Here is a 26,534-nt window from a genome sequence, read left to right on the forward strand (position 1 = left end):
TCACCTACATATGAAAGCCCTTCTGTGAATCTTCCTTTCGTTCACGAGTTCCCTTGCCCTCTTCCCCTTCTGGGTGGTGGCCCCTGTGCAGTAGCTTTAGGGAAGTCTTATGTGGGAGTGACTCCTTCCCCAGACAAATCTATCAAAGTGCCATTCAAATAAGGCTCAGAGTATGCAACTACCCCACCCCCCCCACTGTGGTCATATCCTTTTTCTTGAATGGCACCCAAGTCCCTCACCTTCATTACAGTGACTATTGAAAAAGAAAAAGGAGATAGGCCAATGACAGCTTTGGTGTTTTAAATGTGGGTGACTGGATGTTTATATTATTGTGACACAAGAAAATAATTTTATTTTTAAAAGTAGCATAGAATGTTTCCCAAAGAGAGAATATATCATCATGCTTGGTTATGGGGAAGAGATTCTCTGAGAAGAGCCTGGCACGGCAAAGAGAGAACTGAACTGCCTGCATAAATAATTAATAGACATTTGAGGGGTGGAAGGAAGAGGGGAGAGGAGGGGGGGTAGGGGGAGAGAAAAAGAAAGATGGAGGAAAGAAGGAGTGAGGGGCTGTTGAGCAACAGAGCGACAAGATCAGGCCTGCAGAGAAATCTCAGCCAAGAAGAAATAACCCATAACAGGTGTGACCAAAGAACTACCAAACAGGAATTTCTAACATGACATTTGACCTTGTTTGGGCTGGGCTTCTACAATGTATTGCTGGCACTTTTGCCATCCCACGTCTTTACTGAAATCTTATGCAGGGGGTGTGTGGACAAATCAAGGGGGGAAGCTGCCGTCTTCCATACCTGAGTGAGTATGAGGCAGAGAGGACAGAACAGGCAGAAGTGATATTTCGAAGAGAAGACAGATGAAAACATGGCCATAAGAATGTAAGTGCCTCCAAATGAGGGAAAAGACAGGACTCTAAGCAGAGAGGAACTTATATGCTAAGAGTCTACGGAAGGTGGGATATGGTGCATTTAAAACAGCTTATGTGACCAGAAAAGAGAGCAAAGGGGAGTTATGAGGGATAGAAGCCAGGTAAGGGCAGTAGTCAGTGCTAAAGATTTGGGTCTTTATTCTAAGAAAAATGAAAAGTCATATCTTTATTTAGGGGGGAGATATGTTCCAATTATCCTTTTATAAATATCGCTCGGGCAGCTGTGTAGAGAAGAGATTAGGGGAGTGCGTATCCGGATGGATGAGGGGAGGACACCTAGGTAGCTACTACTGTAGTCCAGAAAAGATATGGTAATAGAAATGGATGGAGGCATATGGATTCAAGAGGTATCTTGCCGATAAATTGATAGGATTTACTAAATGGATTGGCTATTGGTGATTAAGGGAAAAAAGTGTAAAAAATAATGTAAAGTTTTCAAGTGTCAATGGGCTGGAAGATGGTGTTATTAGTTGAGACAGAGCACCAGGTTAGTGTGGAAAATTCGGAATTTCATTCTGAACATGTGAGCTTTACAAGACTTTTGAGAAAGGTAAGGGAAGATGTTGAGCAAATAGTTAGCTGTCCAAAGTCACTCAGAAAAGAGGTGTGGAGTGGCTCTAAGTGGAGTCAAGAGCACACATGTGGTCATTGAGGTCCTGGGCATGGATAACCTGTGGAGGGGCGGAATACTGAACAAGAAGAGGGGAGGAACTTTGAAGCTTCAGGAGCATGAACAATAAATGGCTGGTATAGGATAACGAGGTGGCAAAGGAGACTGAGAAAGAATGGTTAGAGGAAGGAAACCCAGGAGTATGTTTGGGGTGTGGAGTAGGGGGGTTTCTCAAAAGAGAAGGAGAGAGATTTCCTAAAGGCACAAATAGCCAGTAATGTCCTTTGAAGGGTCAAGTAATCACAGAGAGTGAAACGTCAACAAGAATTTATCAGCAAGGTCATTTGTGACGTTGAGGAGAGCTGCTACTACGAATTTAGGGTGGTGGAAACCAGAGAATAAAGATGGCACGTATCATCAACTTTTCTGAAAACCTCGGCTGCAGTGGAGAGATAAGGTGCCCCGTTGAATTGATTTGTGTAATTCGGCTATTATTATTATTATAATTATTTTTAAGTAGGCTCCATGACCAGCCCGGAACCCAAGGTGGGGCTTGAACTCAGGATCAGGAGTCAGATGCTTAAACAGTTGAGCCACCCAGGAGCCCTTAGACTATTCTTTTTTTTTTTTTTTTTTTTTCTGAGAGAGAGAGAGAGAAAGAGAGAGAGAGAACTTGTGCATGGGGAGGAGGGGACAGAGGGAGAGCAAGAGCTAGAACGTTACGCAGGCTTCAAACTCAGTGCAGAGCCTACCCAAGGCTGGATCTCACAACTCTGAGATCAGGGCCCCAGCCAAAATCAAGAGTCTGACACCGTCAACAGAACCACCCAGACCCTCCTCGGATATCAATTTCTAAGAAGCTGTTTTTTAAGGTGAACGGGGCTTGAATATAGGAGGGAGGGAAACCAGTGAAGCAAGGATTTGATCACAGAGGTAGAAGGAAAGACTGACGACAGTAACACGGAGCAGCAATTATAAAAGTTAAATCTTGATTCAGTCTTAATTCAAATGAAAAGAAATTATAAGAAATTATAAAAAAATATATAAGAATATTTCAGAAGAAATAACCTTGTTGACATTGGAGGTCATTCAAATATGATGCTAGATTTTCCCCTTCTCAGCAAAAAAAGGAAGAAGAGGTCAGAAAATATTTCCATCCCAATGACCAAGGAGCGGCCTTCGAAACCAAGAAAAGGTTTTATTTAAGTTTCAAACTTTAAATGCTATATGTCTTGTTATCATGAATCAGAGCTTCTCTCCTTAACCTTGTTTTATTTAAAAAAAAAAAAAAAGGCAAGAGGCTTTCAAAGATACTTAACTCGTAACTCCAAAATTCTGTTTGATCACCCAGATCTCAACCTCTCATCATAAGACTAACGTATATAATACATAAAAGGATACCTGTTTTAAGAAATTGCTTTTTTTATTTAGCTATAATATATGGCTATTTTAGAATTCTCATTTAATCTCTAGTTGAACTCACCAGTCTTATGGTAATTGTACCCAGAATTAGATGTAGATATAGTTATAGGTATAGATACAGAAAGACACATAGAGGTAAACACAGTCCTATGTAGTCATAGGTATAAGTATACATATACATGTAAATATAGATAAAGCTATGATAGCATGGGTTCCTCTGCTGGTAAAAGAGCTTGAGACACTTTGTAATGACTACATCATGCCTGTGACAGATTTTAATCCAAACACGACGTCCACACAGGTCTTCAACCCCCAAACAACTAAGTTTGACTTTTCGATACTCTATGAGAAAGGAACCGGTGAGGGATGACATGCTCCATGGTGTCGAAGGCCATGGAGAGGTTAAGGGGGAGAAAAGTTGAAGAAAAGGACTCACTCCAACAATGGCGGGGAAGTCTGGTGGTCGTTTCAAATGTGCAGCACGGACAGGGGTATGTGAGAGAAAATGAAATCTCTGGGAACGGTCCGGTGATGGGAGAAATGAAGGTTCACAAAATGAAGACTAGAAAGGAGAGCAAGAGTGCAGCAGTAAGGGGAGATTCTCTCGCAGGAGATGTGAGAATGGGAAAAGAGAGAAGGGAACCAATGTGTAAGGGAAGGATGAGGGGAATGGGTTTAGCATTGAGCTATTAGCTAATATTAAAAATCATAGTCCTCCATTTTCATTTTTTTGACCTATTTTCATTTTCTTTGTGTTCTTCTGGGGACAAAGATCTCTTTTTCAAGTCTTTGGTTCTTTTTTATCATTTAATAATTGCTTCTATTTTTTTCAGCTTTCACTAAAAAGGCTCTTTTTCAGCCCTAGGAATGCACAGGCATTAAAGGTGAGAAACAGAAGCTGTACTCTGAGCTTTTCCAAAGAAAAGCACTTTAGAAATCAAAGGCATTGCTATATTGTTATTATTCCCTCCTTTCCCTGAAAGCCTGGTTTGACGTTAGCTTGGATCCTCAAAGAGGAGTCTTTCAGTTTAGCTATTGTATTAATAATCTGTGCCTCTAAAAAAGGAAAGGATATCTAAACTGATCAACCTACTCCAATAATCTTCTCTTTCCTTTAGTTTTGGTGCTATGGATCTGATCCAGGAACCAGAAATAGGAGCACTGTGACTCGTTTTATCTTCCACATAAATTATATCCAGCAATGCTTAAATTGTAAGGGCATATAGCCAAGCCCTACCAGTTCTGTGCAAACAGAGATCCACAAGCTCAATGGGCATTGAAAGCATGAGATACGAACTCATGAATAATCCTTCTGTATTCTTACACAGCTATACAACCAGTTGCTTATTATAGTGACAATTTACATTAATATCGAAAAAATAAATAGAAGATGAACATAAGATTTTAGAAATAAGTAATAAATATTCCCAAGTACCAGTTATCTATCAAGACAAAATTGGATGGATCTTAAAATACTCAGGAAACAACAGTAACTAGCAAAACTCCTAGTTATTATTTTCCGCACTCAGGTGTCTCCATGAAAGGTGTGACTCATGGAGACATACCTAAACACTGCCCGAGGGGAAAGAAGGTTTTAAACTAGAAACATAATCCATACTTGGCAGTTCATATAATTGGAAGTCACCTATAGATGACTTTCTTTTTCTTTAAAAAGAAAATAAGTCAAGCGGAGAAAGACAACTATCATATGATCTCCCTGATATGAGGAAGTGGAGATGCAACATGGGGGGTTAAGAGGGTAGGAGAAGAATAAATGAAACCAGATGGGATTGGGAGGGAGACAAACCATAAGTGACTCTTAATCTCACAAAACAAACTGAGGGTTGCTGGGGGGAGGGAGGTTGGGAGAAGGGGGGTGGGGTTATGGACATTGGGGAGGGTATGTGCTATGGTGAGAGCTGTGAAGTGTGTAAACCTGGCGATTCACAGACCTGTACCCCTGGGGATAAAAATATATTATATGTTTATTAAAAAAAATTAAAAATTTAAAAAAAATAAAAAAGAAAATATTTTAATAGAAGGGAGATACAATTCTAAGTTGTGATTGTTCAACAAGTTTAATAATTATACATGTAAAACTAATATGTAATATATATAAATATATATAGGTGCAACATGTGTGAAAAAGTTTATGGCCATCCTTATAGAACCAACCTAAACTGTAATAAAGGACACTGGTTTCCAAATATATCTATTATTTGGAAATAAAAGAGACATCAAAAGCCTACACAACAGATGACAATTTTAGGAAATAAAACAATCTAATGCTAAACCAGCATACTGTTTAATAACTCTTTTTTCCAATGGTTGCATTGGGAAAATAAGTCCCACTGGAACATGGAAATGTTCACTAAATATATTCTGGGGGTTGAAGACATAAAAACAATGTTGGATACCCTAAAGCATAACCAAATCAGAGACTTATTTTTCTTTGTGTGTTAGAGATGGCATAGAATATAAGAATTCTGCACAAATGTCTGCTTCTCTGAAGATCAGAAGGTAGGTTCCATGTTTTGCTCTCTGATACATCCCAAGATATTAGAAAAATATCTGGCATTCAATAATCATGTATGAAATCAAATGTTTGTTGACATTCCTAACATGGATTTTGTAGAACAAAGTATCTTCCATGTAGTCTATTATTTTAGTTATAATTATTGATCTCAACAACAAAAAAAAATAAAAGTAGAAAACACCCATTTATCTCTTAAAGTTTACAAAGAGCTTGCAACTCACATCCCCATCTAGTTGTCTGGGTTCATGGCTGCCTGGAAGTGGTGGGTGTACCAGGAGCCAGTGGAGCCCTGTCTGCTGCTTCATTCCATTCTCTCTTCTGCCACTTGTGGGTTGAACCGTGCACCCCCAAAATTCATATGTTAAAGCCCTAACCCACAGGGCCTCAGATGCGACCCTACTTGGAAAGAGGGTCATTACAGATGTAATTAGATATGTTAGAGGAGGATAGGGTGCATATCCAATATGACTGGTGTCCTCTTAAGAAGAGCAAATGTGGAAACAGACACGCACTCAGGGAGAACATCATGCCAAGATGAAGGGAGAGATCTGGATGATGCTTATACAGACTGAGGGATGCCAAAGGGGTGCCTAGAAACCACCAGAAACCAGCAGAAAGTGTGAAACAGACTCTCCCTACCAGCCCTCAGAGGGAACCAACCCTGCCAACACAAGGATCTTGGACTTCTAGCCTTTGGAACTGTGAGAAACACTTTTGTTACCCCCCACCCCAACCCAGTTTACAGGTTTTGTTATGGCAGCCCTTAGTAAACTCATACAACCGCTGACTCCTCACACCTCGTCAGATTTCCTACCAGAGGCACTGGTAGCCTGACCTCACTCCCACCCAGCACTGTCGTGTTCAGCGGTCAGAATTTATAAGATCTCTTCCAGTTTATTCCAAAGTTCCCTCAATTATACACAGTCAAGACCCAATGCATTCTTCCATTAAGTTACAAAACAATGACATCTGACACCTTTCCCTTACCTTCTGGTTGTTCCCGTGCTTGGGGTGGAACTGTAACCTGGAGGAGGAGGCGGAATCCAGGACTGTCTGTTAGGAAATGACATCAGCTATAAATGTGGTGCTTGAAGACTTGATCCCACCCACATGTCCACCAGGAAATGCTGAAAATAATTTGACACTCAAGAGGCACTGAGATGACTTTTCTACAGGTTTTGGAAGTAAAATGAAAACTATTTCATAAACTTAAAAGGAAATGACTATACCACAATCTATGTTCTCTGCTCCCCAAATAAGCTCCTTCCCCCCCGCCCATTTTCTTGACACTAAAATGTGGAGATTTCCTCAAAGAGAAATATGAAGAGAATCTGGGAAATAATATTTGTTTAATGTAGCTGGTGGGTTCATGGGTGTTTATCATCAATATACCTCTTTTTCTATTTTCTGCATATCTGAAACATTTTATAATCAAAACCAGTCATATGCTCTATTCTACATAGTTTTTAAAAAGCTGTGTGATTTTAAAAAATCTAAAAGTAAGAGTATTGAAAACATTAGTGAACACCCCGCTAATGTTAACTTCAATTATGTATACATATGTATGTACATATATGCATATATACAATCACATATATATCCAATTAGAAAGATGTCTTCACATTACTGGGACTTAATTTTAATTGATAGAGATAGCTTAGGGCTCTGTCAGAAAGATTTAGATATGGACCAAAAATGAAGATATGTAGAGGACAGTGACATATCAGAGGAAAGCCCAGAGAGGGAAAGGCTAGGATAAGAAGGACAGGAGAGCTGGCTTTAAATTCTTGAAACAGGTCTGTTCTCTGAGGCACCGCAGGTGCCTAAGAAGAGATGGGCATAAATCAAAGTAGATTTCAACTCAATGTAAGTCATCAATGCTACTCACAAGAACTAGTCCAATATATATCATAAAAGTAGAGTCTTATTGCTTCAGTGATCCTGAATTATGCCTAATCTGTCAGAGGAAAGATTCTTGCAGTGGATGGAGATGTAAAATTTGGGTCCAAGTGAGAAAGGTGATCACATTTCCTGAGACTCGGCAGACACAGCCAGAATTCTGACTGCAGGAGTGTTTTGGCAATCAGCCAGTCATTCCACAAACATTGGCACCTAACCCAAACTAGGCAGAGTTCTAGGCACAGGCAAAGAAAATAAAAACATTTTTAAAACACTGAGGTTTGTGAATGCTTGTTTTCCATCTGATGATGATTCACTAGCACTGTGTTCTCTCCAACAAGCAAAAATTGCTTTGAACATCACATTCTGTCTCATGAAGAATATTCTGCCACCACAGGTCTAGCTGCTTCTCTGTGCCTACTACATAAATAGAAGTCTCAAGATGGGGCCTTTGACTCTGTACTTGGAAGTAGGACCAACCGAATCTACAGAGCAGAGGAGACCCCAGCGATGCAGACAGATTTCAGGAGCGTGGCAACATTTGGCCATCCCACAGTCGTAATTATTTCAGGGTAAGGCATTCCCCGCAGTAGGACTCTACTAAAGGTGTTACCTGAAGTAGTTTATCCTTTGCTGAACTCTGTTCATCAAAAGCATTACCTAGATATTCAAGGCCTCAAGGGACCTAGAGAAAAGACTGCATATTTGTTTGTTTAAGATCATATTTATTCTTTTATTTAGCTTGTGAGCAGGGGGAGGGCAGAGGTAGAAGGAGAGAGAATCCATAAGCAGACTCTACAATGAGCGAGCACAGAGGTCCCCCTGGGGTGGATCTCACAACCCTGAGATCATGACCTGAGCCAAAATTAAGAGTCAGACAATTAACTGTCAGACACTTAACCCACTGAGCCACCCAGGTGCCCCAAGACTGCATGTTTGAAACAGAAAAGAGGAGGAAAAGGAACAAAGTTTGAGGACAGCAGAATCCAGTGGAACTGGATCCCTGGAAAGGGAGGAAGGAACAGGGATGAGAGACCAACCTCTGAATGCCGTAGGGCATCTTGATGGATGGTTTGGTTCAGAAATTAATAAAGGACAACCCTGTACAGAACATCAGCAAGAAGCAGATGCAACCAGCCCATCATACCTCTTTTTCTTTACAGGAGTTGTCACAGCGGTGGGAGCCGGGGTGCTGGCAGTGTTGGCACTGAACGAAACTCTAGGTTGCCTGTTCAATCACAACCACAAATCACATTCTTGAAACTCTTTTATGTCATCCCACCTTTGAAAGGTCTTATCCTCTACTCATATTCCCACCTGCTCTTTACCCACCGTAAAATGTTTCAAAGGACAAAGAAGAACAGAAAACAAGTTCTTCCTTAGTTTAGCCATTTTATAAATCATCTGGCCTTCATCCAAGTAACCAGAACCGAAGAAACTGAATGAAACCATTCATTATATGACATTGTGTGTCTGAAATCCAGACCAATGAATTCTGATATGCTCTGGATTCATATTATATATACATAAAATCCTGTATATACTGTGACCTGCAGAATTATACTGCATCATTTTTGCAGTTAATAGCATTAGATTGTTTAAGACAACATTTAAAAATCACACCTTTTTATTTTGTTTTATTTTATTTTTTAAAGATTTTATTTATTTATTTATTTGACAGAGATCACAAGTAGGCAGAGAGGCAGGCACAGAGAGAGAGAGAGAAGCAGGCTCTCCGCCGAGCAGAGAGCCCGATGCAAGGCTCGATCACAGGACCCTGGGATCACGACCTAAGCCAAAGGCAGAGGCTTCAACCCACTGAGCCACCCAGGAGCCCCTGAAAATCACACCATTTTACATCCCTATTTAGCATTTATTAATATACATAGACCTTAAAAAAAAAATAAGAAGGAACCCAGACCTGTTTCAATGACTGAGAGGTATGGTCCAAGGTGAAAATTACTTTATTTGTAAACAAAAATTTAAAAGCCAATTCTGTTTTCAAAAACCCCCCTAATTTGGCTGTTTATAATCGCTAGTAGTACGTTTCTGAGAAAATGTACTTCACCTAAATCGATTACTAACAAACATATGATTTCATGACTCAGTTGAATTGTAATGTGATGGGTGTTTGAAAGACAAGGGAAATGTAGGGGAAGAAAGTCAGTGGCCATAAGAACAGGGAAAAATAAAGATCCATGGGAGAAAAATATTAAAGATCAAATGAGTGATGGGCATTAAGGAGGGAATTTGTTACAATGAGCACTGGGTGTTGTATGTAAGTGACAAATCACTAAGTTCTACTCCTGAAACCAATATTACACTGTATCCTAACAAACTAGAAGTTAAATAAAGATTTGGAGAAAGAAAAAATAAATAAAAAGGAAAGGGGAAAAAATAAGACAAAAAAAAGAAAAGAAGAAAAGAATGACTTAGGTTAAGATGTTTGGTTAAAACAGAGGTTGGTATGGGGGAGACGGGCAGGGAGAGGGGGGTGGAGTTATGGACATTGGGGAGGGTATGTGCTATGGTGAGTGCTGTGAAGTATGTAAACCTGGCGATTCACAGACCTGTACCCCTGGGGCTAATAATACATTATATGTTTATTTAAAAAAATAAATAAAAATTATATATATATATAAAAAACAGAGGTTGGTAAATTTTTTCTGTTAAAATCCAGATGGTATGGGGTGCCTGGGTGGCTCAGTGGGTTAAAGCCTCTGCCTTTGGCTCAGGTCATGGTCCTGGGGTCCTTGGATCGAGCCCCGCATCAGGCTCTCTGCTCAGTGGGAAGACTGCTTCCTCCTCTCTGCCTGCCTCTCTGACTACTTGTGATCTCTGCCTGTCAAATAAATAAATAAAATCTTAAAAAAAAAAATCCAGATGGTAAATATTTAAAGTTTTCTGCACCATTTTCTTATTTCTGCTAAACTCTGCTTAAGCAACAGGAATGTGGCTTTCTTATAATGAAACTTTGGCCCAAGGGGCATATACCCTGGTTTGTCTTCAAAGCATACAAAGAAATACACTTTATTCTTAAAATGTAACTTCCATCAGAAAAATACATACGTCTTTGCTGCTTCTGGTGATCTAAACGTGGACATGTTTCTGGGGAAAAAGACAAGAAAGGCAAAAGTTTGAGCAGCAACAAAGAATGAATACTTGCATCAATTTGCAATTGTCCATGAATTTAGAGTTTCTATTTAAAGGGAGACATTATTTGAGAGAAAGAGAAAGAAAAGCATCACTATTTGAATAAGCTTGATAAGGTGATTTCATGATCTTGTTGTCTCGTACTAGATTCTAAAGGAAATCATTTTATTTCATAAAATTCAGTATCATTTAAGCCCTATGTTTCTATTTATTGAGTTCAGTAATTTTCTTTAGCAAAAAGAATGTAAAATTGGCATTTACATTATTTCATACTCTTGCCACCAGGTTCATTTAAAACAAAAACATGAATGCCGTAAGAATGATGACCTGAAGCAATGAACTCTCAAGAATATTTAAGCAAGGCAACAGGGATGCCTGGGTGGCTCAGTTGTTTAAACATCTTTCTTCAGCTCAGGTCATGATCCCAGAGCCCTGGGATAGAGTCCTCCATTGGGTTAGTTCCTCAGCAGGAAACTTGCTTCCTACCTGCTGCTCCCCCTGACTGGGCCGTCTCTGACAAATAAGTGAATAAAATCTTTAAAAAAAAATTAATCAAGGCAACAAACATTTTCTATTTCTCTAACCATGAAGAAGAATAAAGGTATATACTCCAGAATTTTTATATTTAAAAACTAGAGGATAATAATTTACAGAAAGATAATCAAGTAGGACAGAAGAATTGTAAGTAGATAAGTAATGCTTAGAAAATTATTGTACTTGGGTCTTTCCCAAAGTCAATAAATACTGGTACCTATTGGTTAGTTGGTTATCCAAGGTATTGGCCTTATATGTTTTAGTGGCATCATTTCTGTCTGAGATCCTTTATAAAGAAACAAGACACAAGTTTGGGTGAACATTTAGATCATTAAAGTCCTTTCATACTGCTGTCATGAAAGAGTAACTCCACAATAAAACCTTTTGTTGGTAAAGATATTTGTTTTCAGGTGTTATATTTTAGAATATTTTGCAATTTTAAAAAAAAGCTACTTAAGACAAAATCTATTTATGAGGCTATTTTGATACATTTTGGAATTTTTAAGGTTTATGCTTTCTACTAGACTCTCTGATTCATGGAGCATTTAACCCACTATTTTATTTTCATTACTATTTAATAATACAGTTGACCCTCGAATCAAATGGATTTGAACTACATGCATTCACTTACATGCAGATATTTTCGACAAATACAGTATGGTATTGTAAATGTATTTTCTCTTCTTTATGATTTTCTTAATAACATTTACTTTATTATAAGAATTCATTTATGTATAACATACAAAATATGTATTAATCATCTGCTTATGTTATTGATAAGGCTTCCAGTCAATAGTGGGTTATAGTAGTTGAGTTTTGGAGAGTCATAAATTATGTCAATTTTTGATTGCATAGGGGTCAGCACCCCTAAACCCTGTATTGTCAACTGTATATCCAGTCAATGATGGTACTTCCCAAGTCTGGAAAAGGTATCAATGAAAGACAAGTTTTTTGTTTGTTTGTTTGTTTGTTTTTAGATATTTTGTGGCATAGGCAATGCTATATCTCTGCCAAACTAATTTTCTTTTCCTTCTGCGCACACAGGAAGACCACATTTCCCATTCTTCATTGCAATTAACTTGGGACCATGTGGTTAAATTCTAGACTAAAGAATGTGGGCAGAAATGTTGTTTGCTACTTCCACACCCATCATAAAACCTCTTGTGTAATCCTCCTTGTTCTTTCTTCCTCTTCCTACTATGGTTTTGTTGTACCTGGGCTGAAGATGGCTGCGTCAAAACATGAACTTAGATCCCTGAGTCACTTCAGGGAGCTGAGACATCCCCCATCTTCCAGCCTACCACACTGGACCCTCAAGAGAGTGAACAGTAATCTTCTATTGTGCTAAACCACAAGAGATTTGGGGGCAAGAGAAGGAACTTGTTCAAAGAGTTACTCTACCCTGGTGAATTAGTTTACTTTGACTAACACATTTAGTTAATAGCCACTAATGGCCATCAGAGGTTTTAATCCCTCAGATCTCAGGTCTCCTCAAGGAGGTCATATCTGGAAAAGGTGATTTGTGCCTTGTGTCGGAAAAGATAAATTAGGAATCCTGTGGTCTCCATGCCAATGGTGGGCTCTCATGACTGCAGAGCCTCCTTCCCTTCCTTCCCTCATATCACATAGGAAGGTTCTTCTTAAGTCATAGGACTATTCCCTGGAGCATTCTGCAGACTTGCACAACACTAGGATGTAGCAAAATTAGGCCAGGAAAACAAAATGCCAGCAAAACTTTTCTGTTGATCCACTACTATGTGTCTACTATCACTTTCTCTAAACTGTCAATTTTACCATAGACTTTAGTACATGGCTTTACATAAACTACTCCTAGAAAGATGCAAACTAACTTTTCCTCACTTAAAAAAAAAAACAACAAAAACCAAAATGAATGTGGGAAAAAATGTGACTTAACTGTCATAAGTTTAAAATGATTTCAATTCCTAATGTCATCTTGATATATGTAACTAAAATATTGGATAAATAACTCTAATACATTAAAATGTTGTGCATCAACTCCAAACAAATTTTTGTTTATAGAACATAATGCCACAAACTGATGAACTCTTAAATGCAAAAAGGAAGGGAGATTGAAATCTTCCAGAACTCCATATTCTCAACGAACCATTCAAAATCCAGGCATTAACTTGTACATGCTCCTGGAATTCATGTATAAAAAATTCATGTCCAAAGTGATCATCAGGCCAAGGACTGTAACTGTATCCCTGGCACTAACTGCTACTGAGCCTCTGGGATGGTTATATTTAAAGGGCTCTGCAGTAAACCACCATGAGTACTTTAAGAGGTCAGATGACCTTAAATCTTAAATCTTAAATGTTCCTTGGAAACTCTACTCATACTTTATAGCTGTCTATGAGGCCCTAACATGAGTTAAAAATAATCTTAGAAAATTGCTACTCTGGTTCACTGAAAACAACAATCTGTCTAAAACAAACAAAACCTTAATATCAAACATTCTCAAGGTATATATCAAGGCAAGTTCTGATGTTAAAATTAAACAAAGTTAATAAAAATTCTACAGTGTAGGCCTATGTGGGAAATACTGGATATAATAATAAAAACAGCCACCTACTCTTTGCTGTTTCTTGTATATATTTTCTTCTACTCTTTAAAATATTCTTACAAGGGAGGTGTAATTATTTTCATTTTTAGATGAAAAAATGGAGTCTCGGAGAAGGTGAATGACTTTCTCTTGACCACCCAACTAAGAAGTAGTCTTTCTAGGAGGGCCCAGTGTCATACATCTGATTCTGTAGTGTGATTGTTTTAACACTCCTGTATTAGGTCAAAATGTCTTCCTGAGCTATTCTTCACCTGCACTATCTCTTCTATGCCACTAGGGGGATCAGTCTATGAGTAACAATGGAGAGAGCTCTAACACACCATTCCAATACATACGTCAATTTCTTATTACTTAGGGAGATTCTTTGTATTTCTCTTGAAAGTTAAGTTTCTGCCAGCTTTTGATATGAAATAGGTTGTTTTGATAAGTGTCAATCTTGAAGACAGGAAATACTCAAATATAGCCATTTAGCAGTGTGATCAAAAGTACCAAAGGAAAAGTTACACTTCCATGATGGAACACTAGAGGGCACCACAACCTAGGTTATCCGAATAGTCATTAGACCACCTTGAGGATTTGGACCTTACTGCACGCTACATATATTAGTATTTACTCATATTCCTTTAGAACATCTTGTGCTTTTACTTACATATATATTTTTTAAAAGAGAATTCCAAATATAAAGTCAGAACTTTCCTCAAATTCATTTAAAAATAAATGCATTATTATGGGCCACCATGGTGGGGCATGCCACTCTTGATCTCAGGGTTGTGTGTTCAAGCCCCACATTGGGCAGAGATTACTTAAAAATAAATTTAAAAAAACGCATTATTTAAATACATGCACACATGTATACCAAATATATTTGGTCATCTTCCTCCTAAAATTATTTCCTATCTCACATCTGGAGTGGCCAGCATTATGAAAAGTCTGACTACTGATAGGACTTGCTTTTCTTTACTGATTCCTCAGTTCCTTCCCTCACATCTATTTCCACCCTTAGAAAGATGTAGCATACTGCTGGGACTCAGGAATGCCTTGGAAATGAACTGACTAAACACACAACTAAACCTCTGTGTAAATAAAGCAAGTCATCTCTGGCCTCATTTTCTAGGGTACAAAATGAAGGATTAGGGCCAGATTGGTGGTTCTGAATTCTGGCTGCATGATGGAATCACTTCATAAGCTTTTAAAATGCCCAAGTCCACCTCAGATTAATTAAATTAGAATTTTGAGGGCAAGAGGTGGTGGGACCAAGTTATCGGCAAAGTTTAAAGCTCTCTTAGTAATTCTAATTTGCAGCTGAGGTTGAGAATGACTCATCTTGTTAGCTTGTGAGGTCTGGTCTAGTTCATTGTTAACGTTGCAGGGCTCTGTCTTGACTGGCCCAATGTAGACCTTCAGATACACAGCCTACAAAGGCTTCGGTCTCCCACATATTTACCTTTCTTGAGGCATAATTATCTTTCAGATTCATTCCTAGAAAAAAGGGTTTCTGTCTTCAATTAATGGTGCAACAGGACAGCCCACAAGGCCAATGTGAATGGACAGTTATTTTGACTCCTCTCTCCACTCAGTTCTGTAGAGATGAGATCTTGTACAGATACTTCTACAAACTCGGGGGTTTTTTGTTTGTTTGGTTTGGTTTGGTTTGGTTTTTTTGAGGCTATTACAAGAGAGAAGTTAACTCCTTAGGAATTCTGGTGTGGATTATCCTCTATTAAGGGAGACTGGCTTGAAAACCCATGAATGGTATAGAAGTATGTACATTTCCTACATGAATTAATGCCAATAAATGCTGAATATAGACTATATTAGACACCATGAGTTTCAGCTTGTGTGCTTAAAATGCAGCAGATGGTATTTTTGTCTAGAATAGCAGCATATCTTTAGCTACAGTGAGTGACCTAAACTGTCAATAGCCTCAGGTGACCATTGTCTAGACTTCAACTAAAAATGTTAACTTTGTACTTTATATATGCTTACTGAGTATCTCTACCAAATATAAGATAAAAATGTGATTTGTAGCATTTACACTCCTTCAGTCTAAATAGATATTTCTCAGGGAACCTGGGTGGCTCAGTCGATTAAGTGTCTAATTCTAGATTTTGGCTCAGGTCTTGATCTCAGTGTTGAGTTCAAGCCCTGCACCGGGCTCCACACTGGGTATGGAGCCTACTTTTTTTTTTAAAAAAAAGAATAGATGTTTCTCAAATTTCTGCATAAAGATGAGCCTTTTTCCTCTGTGTAGGAAGGAACTAACAATAGGCACAACATAATGGACCCATTCTATAGACCATCTGGTGACTCTCGTGTCACCCACAAGAGTAGTCTCACTTACTACTGAGCCTTTATACTATAGTGGATCAAAGCTACTTGATTATTAAAACATATAGTCTCTATAAAAACAGAAACAGCTGTTTTTCTACCAGTGGGATGGAAAGTTAGAACAAGAACTGATTACTCATATTCATGAAAATAACTAAATTCTCCTTTTAAACTGAACGGATTCCTTGTAGTGTCCACCCTGCTTATACTCAAATCAGTTTCTTCAGCATTGTTCTTATCAATATACCGTCAGCAGGATTTTAAGAAAATAGCATGTTGAGCCAAGATTTTGTGGATTTTGAAGATGATAATTCAATTCAAATAGCCGTTCTGTCCTAGGGATAAGATATCATGGTTCAAAACTTACTTTGAGAAACATTTAAATACCTCATGAGTGATAAAAAATGGGATTTCATAGACATTTTGCATTCTGCTTTACATGGTTCAACAACACCTTACCTGTCTAAAGTGTCATCAGATCTGTACCGACTAATTGTAGCTTTTGGCTCATGTCTCTCATTTGCTTTCCTGTAGCAAAAAGCAATTACAGAAAGATCAAATAAATTACAAAAAAATTATAAAATCTATCATGTTTTTGGTAAAATTTTGGCCTATTTGAATAGGAGATGTACATGTTGCAAAGGAAAGACAGATTCAGACTATCTAAATCTTCTAAGGTTTTGACCTGGTTAGAATAAATTATGGCAAACCCAACTCCCCATGCTAATAAAGGAATTCTTCTCTAGGTCCAATTATTTCTAACTGCAATGTAACATATTCAAATTAGGGATAAGGAAAGGCAAAACAAAGAACACAGCATGCAAAATAACTAAAACCCATGAATGGTATAGAAGTATGTACATTTCCTACATGAATTAATGCCAATAAATGCTGAATATAGAATATATTAGACACCACGAGTTTCAGCTTGTGTGCTTAAAATGCAGCAGATGGTATTTTTGTCTAGAATAGTAGCATATCTTTAGCTACAGGGAGTGACCTAAACTGTCAATAGCCTCAGGTGACCATTGTCTAGACTTCAACTAAAAATGTTAACTTTGCACTTTATATATGCTTATTGAGTATCTCTACCAAATATAAGATAAAAATGTGATTTGTAGCATTTACACTCCTTCAGTCTAAATACGTACTGTTAGCAATACTGTTGGCTTTTACATTATAAGAACTCAATCCCTTAAAAATCAGCTATGTTTTGTTTGCAGAATTCTAGTAGTACCGTAAGCCAGCTCAACAGGCTGAATACAAATAGCTTTATTTAAAGTTCAGCACCGTGGACAGGGTTGGGGGGGGGGGGACTTGCTGCCTGAAGGGAGAAAGAAAGGAAAAGAAGGGAACAGAAAAAGCTAGAAAGAAACGAAGAGAAGAGTACGAGAAGAGAGAAAGGAGAGATGTAGAGGGAGGAGAGGGGAAGAAAGGGGAGATGAGGAGAAGTAGGGAGAAGAGAGACAGTAGGCAAGCAGAAGTTGAGGAAGACAGGTAGGCAGAACAAAGGGGAGAGGAAAGAAGACAAGAAAAGAAGGGAAGACAGGATAGGAGGTTCAATAGCAGGAATCAAGATCATTAAAGCAAATGGAAATATCTTGATCAGACTGATCGATCAACAAAAACAGTTTGTTTAATGCCTTATATAACCCTGTGATACAAGAAAAGCAAGCTCTTTGATGAATTATACCATGATTTACTCTGTTTGCATTTCAAAGCATCATTTGAAGCTGATAGATCAAAGATACAGAATCTAGAAAAGCACTAAAACAGTACATGCCCTTAGAATTTAATTTTTAACTTGATATAGTGTATTTTTATTAAGCAAATACTTGAAGGTAAACAATATACAATTTACTGTAGCTGCTGACTACGAGGAAGCCAAGAGTAAAAAATTATGGACTTGACTGACACAGAACTAGAGAGACAAATTAGATATGTACACCCAAGGGCAGACAGTGGCCAGTGTCATAAAAGAAGTTCAGGGAAAGTGCAAGGAAGTTCTATGGCGAGAACATTTATTTCTAGGTAAGAGAATCAAAGAGAGCTTCAGGGGTAAAGTGCAGTTTGAGCTGGGCCTTGGGGGATAAATAGCTGTGAACATTTTCAAACAGGAGCAGAGGGAACAGTGTCTGTTGATGCAAGAGAAAAGGAAATAAAATTGCCTAATGTGATTCCCTAAGTTTTAAAGGAACCTCAGAGTGAAATCCTGGTCTAGCCCATCATTGTGTTGAAGGCATGAACGCAAACAGGCACTGCAGGGCCATCAGACTCCCTTCGGTCAAATAGCCCCTTCTCAGACAGCGTCACTTTATGTCTCATTAGCTGACTTTGTTCTTTCTCGAACTTATGGCCACACAGCACATTACATTGTTTATTTTCAGTCTCTCCCTTCCTCCACCTTCAGCTAGGATGCAGGTTCTATGGAAGCAGGGATTTTGTTTTATTCCCAGTCCTCGGGCCAGTGTCTGCTCACAGGAGGCCTCTCTCCAGGTATTTGTGCTACCAGGTTTGTCTGGCAGATCTAAACAATCTGGCAGAAGGACAAAGCGGAAGTTCTTCGTTCATGCCTACTGTAAATCTGTTACCTAAGGTGAGGAGGATATATTGTTTATCTTCCCTTCCCTTTCGTCTTTTCAGTCTCTGCTCACAGTTTTTTGCACACATTGCTACTTCAGCTGGAAGCACTTCTCTCTTGCTTCATGCCCACCAGCATTACTTCCCGACTCAGAAACCCCTCCTCATCCTTCAAACAGCAGTGCCAACACCAACAGCCACTTTCTGGGTGCCATCTCGGATTAATTCAGGCAGAGTTAGGCTCTCTCATCTCTTCTCCCATGGCCCTGTCACACACTTCTACAATAGCACCTCCGTGGTAAATTTTAGTCTTATAGTCTATGGATCCATATTTTTCCAGCATGTAAGGGTTCCCTAAGGTCAAGGGTGGCATTTTATGCATCTTTGTATTCCCAGTACCTAGTACTATGGCAGTAAACATAACAGCTGCTCCAAAATGGGGTGACATGTCCACCAAAGTGGGTACAGGCTATGTGAAAGGGCAGAAAAGGGCTAAGCAGGCATCCATTTGACCAAGTACAAGGAGAAAAATCACCCACACTACCCTTCTAGGAAAGTGTGTTTTGAGACTCTATCTATGGGTTACGGGGAAAACATTCTGGGCTCACACACTTTTGTTACTAAAGATAAAAGTTCAAGGTACTGCATTAGCCAGTACATATGGAGGGGAATTGGCCAATAAAACGGACGGAGTAATTTTCACTGGTAGCTGGACTGAAATGATCAGATTCCCTTTGGTGTGATGAGACTATCTGAGAACAAGGCTGTAATCTTCAAAATCATGAAGACTAAGGAGAGGGCAAAGGTAGTCACAGAACAATGAGTCAGATGAACTAAGCCTGGGAACCAGAAAACCAAACAGATACTTTGTGTAGAGGGCTTTAAGCTTGGTACCCTTAGAACAGGTCAAAATTACAAAGAAGTTTAAAAGGATTTAGAAAAATGCATAAATAAAAGTTTCTAAAATACTTAAGGTGTCTACTTATAAAGTCTATACCATGAAAGACAATCACACTCCTTTACTAAATACAGTTTGGTGACAGACAGACACAGACTACTAGACAGAGTAAAACTTGTGTCTGAAAAATACTCAGGTTCTTCTGATGGGTGTGGTTGCTTGCATGTGTGTGAGCATAAATGTGTTTTAACAAGAGTATTATCTATTTATTTGATCAATCTTAGATTATTCGCATTATTATGATTATGAGCTTTGTCTAAATTTTTCCACTAATTTTGCCATTCAGTATCATTTAATGGTTTTCCACAAACCTGGGAGTTTCTCAAAAGAAGTATACTGCCCATAAAGCAAGTGAACTCTGGGACTGTTACTTCTGTATTTTAAAGTTCCTTTTCCTAAGATTCTGAGATAGCTTATCTGGTTACATTTCTGTGGAAGCCCTTTCTTTTTCCCATCCAGAGGGCTACCTCCATGGATTGGTTATTGTATACCCCCAAGCTGTGGTTCTGGAAGCATGGAGTTGGAGAAGCACAGACTTTGCTCTAATGATACCACAGAGACTTCCAGAATGCCAGGGAAAGCCTGAGGCTAGCCACAAATACTCAGCTTGTCTTGAACAAGTCTTCTCTCAAAACTATTGTCTTTGTGTTTCTGCAAATGATGTAACTTGTCTGAAACACCCACCTGTCCAAGGCATCATGGGAGTTATGTCGGTTGAGCACCACCCTACCATAATTTTCATCTCTGTAAAGAAAGAACAAAACTAAGTCACATGGAGAGTTACCACAGTATTTGGTACACACTAAATAAGGGAGACAGCAAAGAGCTCACTATTTAGAGCAAGGTTAATTCATTTTATTTCAGGCATAAGAACACAACCATATATTTGTTTTTATCAGTCTCCCCTTGAAAGAGCATGGTGAAAAGAAACAAGTTTGTCAGTACAAATGATCATTATTCTCATGTATCCCATGAGATTTCCATATGATTCAACAATGGGATGAGTGGGTTTTGTTTTTTTTTTTTTTCTATCGGAGTGTGGGAACATGTATGTGGACATCAACTTTGTGTACATTATAAGAGTCAGTTTCTGCAGGAAGGCAAAAGGTTTCACAAACATGTCTTAAATTTAATTAAGTCCTTTATACCTATACATTTTCATCTGATGGACCTCATATTTTCCCTAGACAAAAAGCAGGAAAATAAGTACCAATATTTATGGTTAAGAAGGCTGATCATTCACAGGAGATTTGGCCCATTTGAACCATGAGAACTGTTTGGTCCTTAAAATAATCCTATGAATTAGGCAAAGACAACCCTGTCATACCCAATTCACAAAAGAAAAAACTGATCAGAGATTTTGTGGTTTTCTTAAGACCAAAAGGTTAGGATGTAGGACCCAGATCTTTCTATTTCAAACCTTTACTTTTTCTCCTAGTTAACCCTTACTACATACATAGACCTTCATACATAAAATCCCAAACCCTTTCTTATTTTGTGCAGCAGACCTGAAAGTACAGGCAACTTTAGGAAATGTCAAAACATGTAGTAGAGCTTTTGGCCTTGAACCAAGTACCTGAACCTTTTTCATGTTAACCCAACCAAACCTGAAATACGACACTACTCCTGGTTCCGCTCCCCTAATGTTACTCAACACTCTGGAACTATTTGTAATAAAGCTATACAAGAAACTGTGGTAGATAATTGAAAAAGAAAGATGAACAGTGAAACTGAAACAATTCCAGCAAATTTATGCCCTCAAAAATCCCAAGAGAACATTTCCATCTCTCTTGGTATCCATTCCCTAAACTTGTGAGAGAGTAGCAGACACGGGACACATTCTGACCTGAAGAAGAATCATAACACACAGCCCAGACCTGGACCAGCAAGAGTGGGGAGAGCATCAGAGCCCATTTTCCCTTCATTCAGCAGCTGCTATACCATCCAACTTGGCTTCCCTGGCCCTTTATAAATGAGGCATCCTTGGCTAAAAACCATCATTCCTACCAATTATAATTTGCCTTAGACATTTCTATGCTCACACATCTGTGCAAATATTTGCAACACAGAATTTATGATTCACATTTGACATCACTCCACCACTATGGAAAAATAGAAATGCCGTATTAGGCTTTGACAGAAGTAGTAAATGCGTGTTACTACAGGAAATGGTTGTTGTCCAAGAATGACAACTCCAAATGTCAATGTGAGTCTCTAAATACCCCTATATTCCCTTAAAATAATAAGATTTAGTAACAGGAATTAATAGACATCTTCATTTAACAGTCACAAGTATGTTCCTCAGATAACCATACATGGGCAGTTTAGTAGAAAGTTTAGAGTAAGTATCCTGTAATGTTGAGCTTCTCAACTTTAGCACTAGGACACTATGGGCCTGACAATTTTGTGTTGTGGGGAGTGCCCTGTGCATTGGGAGATGTTTAGTGGCACCCATGACCTCTACCCACTAGATGTCAGGAGTACTCCCTAATTTTGATAACTGGAAATGTCTCCAGCTCTTACCAAACATGCCCTGGGGATAAAACTGCCCTTCAATGAGAACCACTGGTGTAACAGAAAGACAATGGGTCATGTTAAAAATCTCAACTCCATCACTTAACAGCTGTGTAGATTGGACAAGTTATTAACTCTTCTGAGTCTCAGATTCCTCTTCTATAAAATAGAGGACGTAATAATACCTACCTTGTGTGATTTGTGAGATTTAAAGATGCTTTTTATGTACCTATATGTAAGAGGGCATCTTAAAACTTATGCATATGTATATGTGTGATTTATAATAAATATATATGGGCTGGACAAATGTTTATTGTAAATCTATGCTGACAATGAGACAATATGCCTGTAATTGTTTTCAGATCTATAACACTGAGCTAGTAGAAGCAATGCTCAAAACAGACAAAACATTCTTGATGGTAAATGTTTTCCCTTGCAAAGTAATACCACATTTAGCACCCACCCGATATCTAGAGATATATGACCACTGGGACTAAAATGAGTTGAGAATGTATTGATTTCACTTGCACATATAGGAATTTTAGATAAATTATTATTAAATTTGTAAATTAGGAATCATGCTATTATTTGTTTATTTCAACTGACATGATGAATATACATGAGGAGGCTCCCTGCCATGGATTAAATAGTACCTGTTGGGAAACTGGAAAGTCATGTTTTTTTCAATTTGTCAAAGAGACACAAATACCCATGCTAGTTGTAACAATGAAACTCTGCTTTTTCTCCCTAATGACTCACATGCTCTTTGTTATGTAAATCATAAAAATGGTAGAAATATTCTTGAAAATCTGAAAGCCAATGTATGCCTGTTAAACCAAACATTAGGCTATGCAACAAAGTGTTTTAAGGAAAAGAACCTGCTTTCCAGATGGCCACTAGCTTCCCAGCTGGAGAACAGCTCTACTTGTCCACCCCCACCCCCACACTCTCTTACTTCTCTTCTTCCGGACGTTTCTTTATCCAGCTGTTGTCCTGTAAGAAAGTCCTTCTTTTGTTCACATCATGAAAACCCTGTTGCCTCAATGTTGTCCCCTGAGAGGTATTCTTCATATCTATCAACAGAAAAATGAAAAAAACTGAGAGATGCAACTGTATGGGGTCAAGTGTGAGTTTGTTAACCTGGGTGTCTTGAGAGACACATCTGATTGGCCATCATCCATCTCCTAGGCTGACAAGTTCAGCACTGTTTCAAAATATGATGCTCTGGTAGGAGAGGACAAATCTCACACCCCAGCATCAGAGATAACATATAAAATTGCTCAGGTGCCAAGTGAAACTGCCAGGGCAGTTCATGATGTCCTGTGCTGCACCCGGGAATATAGAACCATGGGTGTGGGATAAACAAAGCCACGGTTTGGTGGGTTGGCCATTTCATTCATTCATTCAAAAAAAAAAAAAAAATATATATATATATATATATACAATATTTCTTTATATATACATACAAGGAAAAAATATACACACAAGACTTTTTTACAATGTACCTAGTAAATGATAGTCAAGAAGTCCCGGTGCTTTTGATTATAAGTAACTGAATTCTTTTTTTTTTTTTTTTTAAGATTTTATTTATTCACTTGACAGAGTGAGAGAGATCACAAGTAGGCAGAGAGGCAGGCAGAGGAAGAGAGGAAAGAAGGCTCCCTGCCAAGATGAGAGCCTGATTCTGGGCTCAATCCCAGGACCCCGAGACCATGGCCTGAGCCAAAGGCAGAGGCTCAACCCACTGAGCCACCCAGGTGCCCCGTAACTGAATTTTTTAACTTCAGAGGAGTCAGAAGCACAGAATGTCCCACACACAAAAGAACATTTTTGTTGATTTAAAAAAAAAATCTTTGCATTGCAATTACATGAGTAAAAGTTATAGCAATCCTACTTTTTCTCTAAGCCTTACATTGACCAATGCTAATTAAGTTAGACTGTTGCTTCTAAGCATTCCATATCTATGTAAAAGAATTAAGAGCTATGCGTTGTTTTTCTCAGATTTTTAAGTTTTCTGAGTAAGGAAAATATTATCTACATTACCATTTCCTGTGGAAGAAATTTTTCGCGAGGTAAAATTGGACATGCTGGCTTCTAGTAAGGATCTACAAAAAAAATAAGGAGGGGAAAAAATACAACAATGACTTCAAGAATCTACAAGTGATTCTTTCATTGGTAATGACATTTTCCAATGACATTAAGAAAGTCCCATGACCTGGTATCAGGAATACATGACATCAAGTGTCCCCTAAGAACCTGAGAGTTCTTCTATTCCAATGTATTTATTTTACAGATGTAGAAATTGAGGCCAAGAGCAGCTGATGTCCCCAATGTTATTATAACAAGCAACTGGCTGAATGAGGCCATCAATTAATTCATTTATTCAATCAATAAATGGGCATTGGGTGCTTAGAGTATGGTTGACCCTAAGCCAGGAGCTGGAGACAAGAAGATGAATATGAGAAATGCATCAAGTCTATAGGGAGATAGAGACTGGTCAAGTCTATAGGGAGATAAAGACATGGAATTCACAGAAAAATATGCAGAGTACCTGTGGGGAAACCAAAGTGAACTCAGGGCTGCATTACGACTTTGTGAGTCCTAGGCACTTTTGCTTTCATAGGCTTCTTCTTTCACAAACACAGATACACACAGACACACACAGACACACACACACACAGACATACACACACGCATGCCCACACAGTTAAAAAATTATATTTTGTGACTGTTAGTATAAAGATGAAAAATAACTCAGGCTGGCTTACTTAGCAGACTTTCATTATTATAATATTCATTGTTTTCTTCTCTTGTTAAAAGGAATTAAAATTAGAACGTTTTTGTAGGCCCCCAAAAGTATCATAGGCTTTAGGCACTGCTTTTTTTGTTTAATGGTTAAGTTGGTCCTGGTTTCCCTGAATGTGAGGTTTTCAGTTTTAAAACTGAAAAAGTCCTGAGCAAATGGGAATGGCTGGTCCCCTAGGTGGGGTAGTATGTTTTTTGCAGAATCCGGCCAACTGTACAATGGATGAAATCACAGAGGGACATTAGATCTCAAGTCCGAGGCAAGTCATAGGCCGAGCTTTATCACATCAAAGTTCTATAATTGGGGGGTGCCTGGTGGCTCAGTAGGTTAACCACCTGCTTTTGTCTCAAGAGCTCAAGTCATGATCCTGAGGTTGGCCTCCCTACTCAACCAGGAATCTGCTTCTCCCTTTCCTTCTACCCCTCCCCCATGCTTATGCACATGCAATCTCTCTCTCTGTCTCAAAAAAATAAATAAAATCTTTTTTTAAAAGTTCTATAATTGAACCACATAATCTCCCATAAAATGGGCCCATAAAATGGGCTAATGAAACCTGCCATCATAGGTTTGTGATGATTAAAAATAATGTACACAAACATCAATCATTAAACTTTAAGTGCTAGTCCAATTTAAGACCATACTGTCAGGAAGCTGTTCACAGGTATAACTCAGGGGTTCTAAAAGCCCCTCTCACATTCTGATGCAAAAGTATCTCCTACAATAATTTGCCATAGGACCTGATCATATCATCATTTTTCTTGGGACCTTCTCTTAGAATGTCCACACCCCTACCTGGAGTAGGTGAGCAGTGGAATGTATTGGTGCCCAGACCAGGTCCTGTCTACCTATCTCATGTCTGGCACTATGGACTCATGATTGTTGGTGGGGTTACCTGGTTACACACCCTCCCCACACACTACAACTTACAGCCAATGGTTGAATGACCTAGGGTAAAATGTGAATCTGGTGCCCCAAGGTAGAGCCAATTTATGCAGGTGATTTATGCTTCAGAGCTCACTATGGGATCAGACTAAAGCTAAACTAACAGAGAACATATCCTTGCTCAGCCCCTTCCTCTGCCTCTACTTCCTGCTTCCCTTTCTCCTCTCTCCTGAGAGCTTACCCTCAGTAAGTTACAGGCACCCACATTCCTCTCAGGCACTGCTTTTAGGAACCCAACCTGAGACTACCATTACTACCAGAAGGTAGAAAGATCTGCATTTAAAGGATGCTATTTGCTGACTGTTACTTTGAGTGTGTCATAGTCCAGCTCCCTCATCTATCAAAGGACGTGAAAAAGCTGTTCTGAAGATCAAATTAGATGACATTTGTAAAGTGTTTAATTATTGACCAACATACTGAAAGCATTCAATTTTTTAAAAGATTTATTTATCTGAAAAAGAGCATGAGCAGGGGATTAGGGAGAGGGAGAAGCAGACATCCTGTGGAGCAGGGAGCCCAATATGGAACTTGATCGCAGGACCCCCGGAATCATGATCTGAGCCAAAGGCAGACACTTGACCAACTGAACCGCCCAGGCACCCCATCAAAATGCTCAGTTTTTAACCTCATGCCTCTATCATCTTGGAAGCAGAGAACAAAGACATAAGGCAGGTGTGTTTGGGTGTAGGGAGGGGAAGGAACAGCCTTAAACTTGGGTCACTGGG

At 38.7% G+C, this 26,534-nt stretch overlaps 1 protein-coding gene across 11 annotated transcripts in view; it reads right to left on the bottom strand.

Moving 5' to 3' along the window:
* The window catches only part of SCEL (sciellin), a 204,945-nt gene that overhangs the window by 64,806 nt on the left and 113,605 nt on the right, over nucleotides 1-26,534 (bottom strand). For 9 of the 11 annotated variants that reach the window (XM_032314543.1, XM_032314549.1, XM_032314550.1 and 6 more), the window contains 8 exons: nucleotides 24,105-24,166; nucleotides 23,017-23,134; nucleotides 20,232-20,291; nucleotides 16,469-16,537; nucleotides 11,315-11,383; nucleotides 10,480-10,518; nucleotides 8,558-8,638; nucleotides 6,499-6,564 (listed from right to left, as the gene is read on the bottom strand). In XM_032314543.1, coding sequence (XP_032170434.1) covers nucleotides 6,499-6,564; nucleotides 8,558-8,638; nucleotides 10,480-10,518; nucleotides 11,315-11,383; nucleotides 16,469-16,537; nucleotides 20,232-20,291; nucleotides 23,017-23,134; nucleotides 24,105-24,147 — 545 coding nt within the window. In that variant the 5' untranslated portion in view covers nucleotides 24,148-24,166. The remainder of the gene's footprint in view (nucleotides 1-6,498; nucleotides 6,565-8,557; nucleotides 8,639-10,479; nucleotides 10,519-11,314; nucleotides 11,384-16,468; nucleotides 16,538-20,231; nucleotides 20,292-23,016; nucleotides 23,135-24,104; nucleotides 24,167-26,534) is intronic. The other 2 variants (XM_032314551.1, XM_032314552.1) reach the window with 2 other exon arrangements.

The sequence above is a fragment of the Mustela erminea genome, chromosome 15 (assembly GCF_009829155.1).
Source record: "Mustela erminea isolate mMusErm1 chromosome 15, mMusErm1.Pri, whole genome shotgun sequence".
Lineage (NCBI taxonomy): Eukaryota > Metazoa > Chordata > Mammalia > Carnivora > Mustelidae > Mustela > Mustela erminea.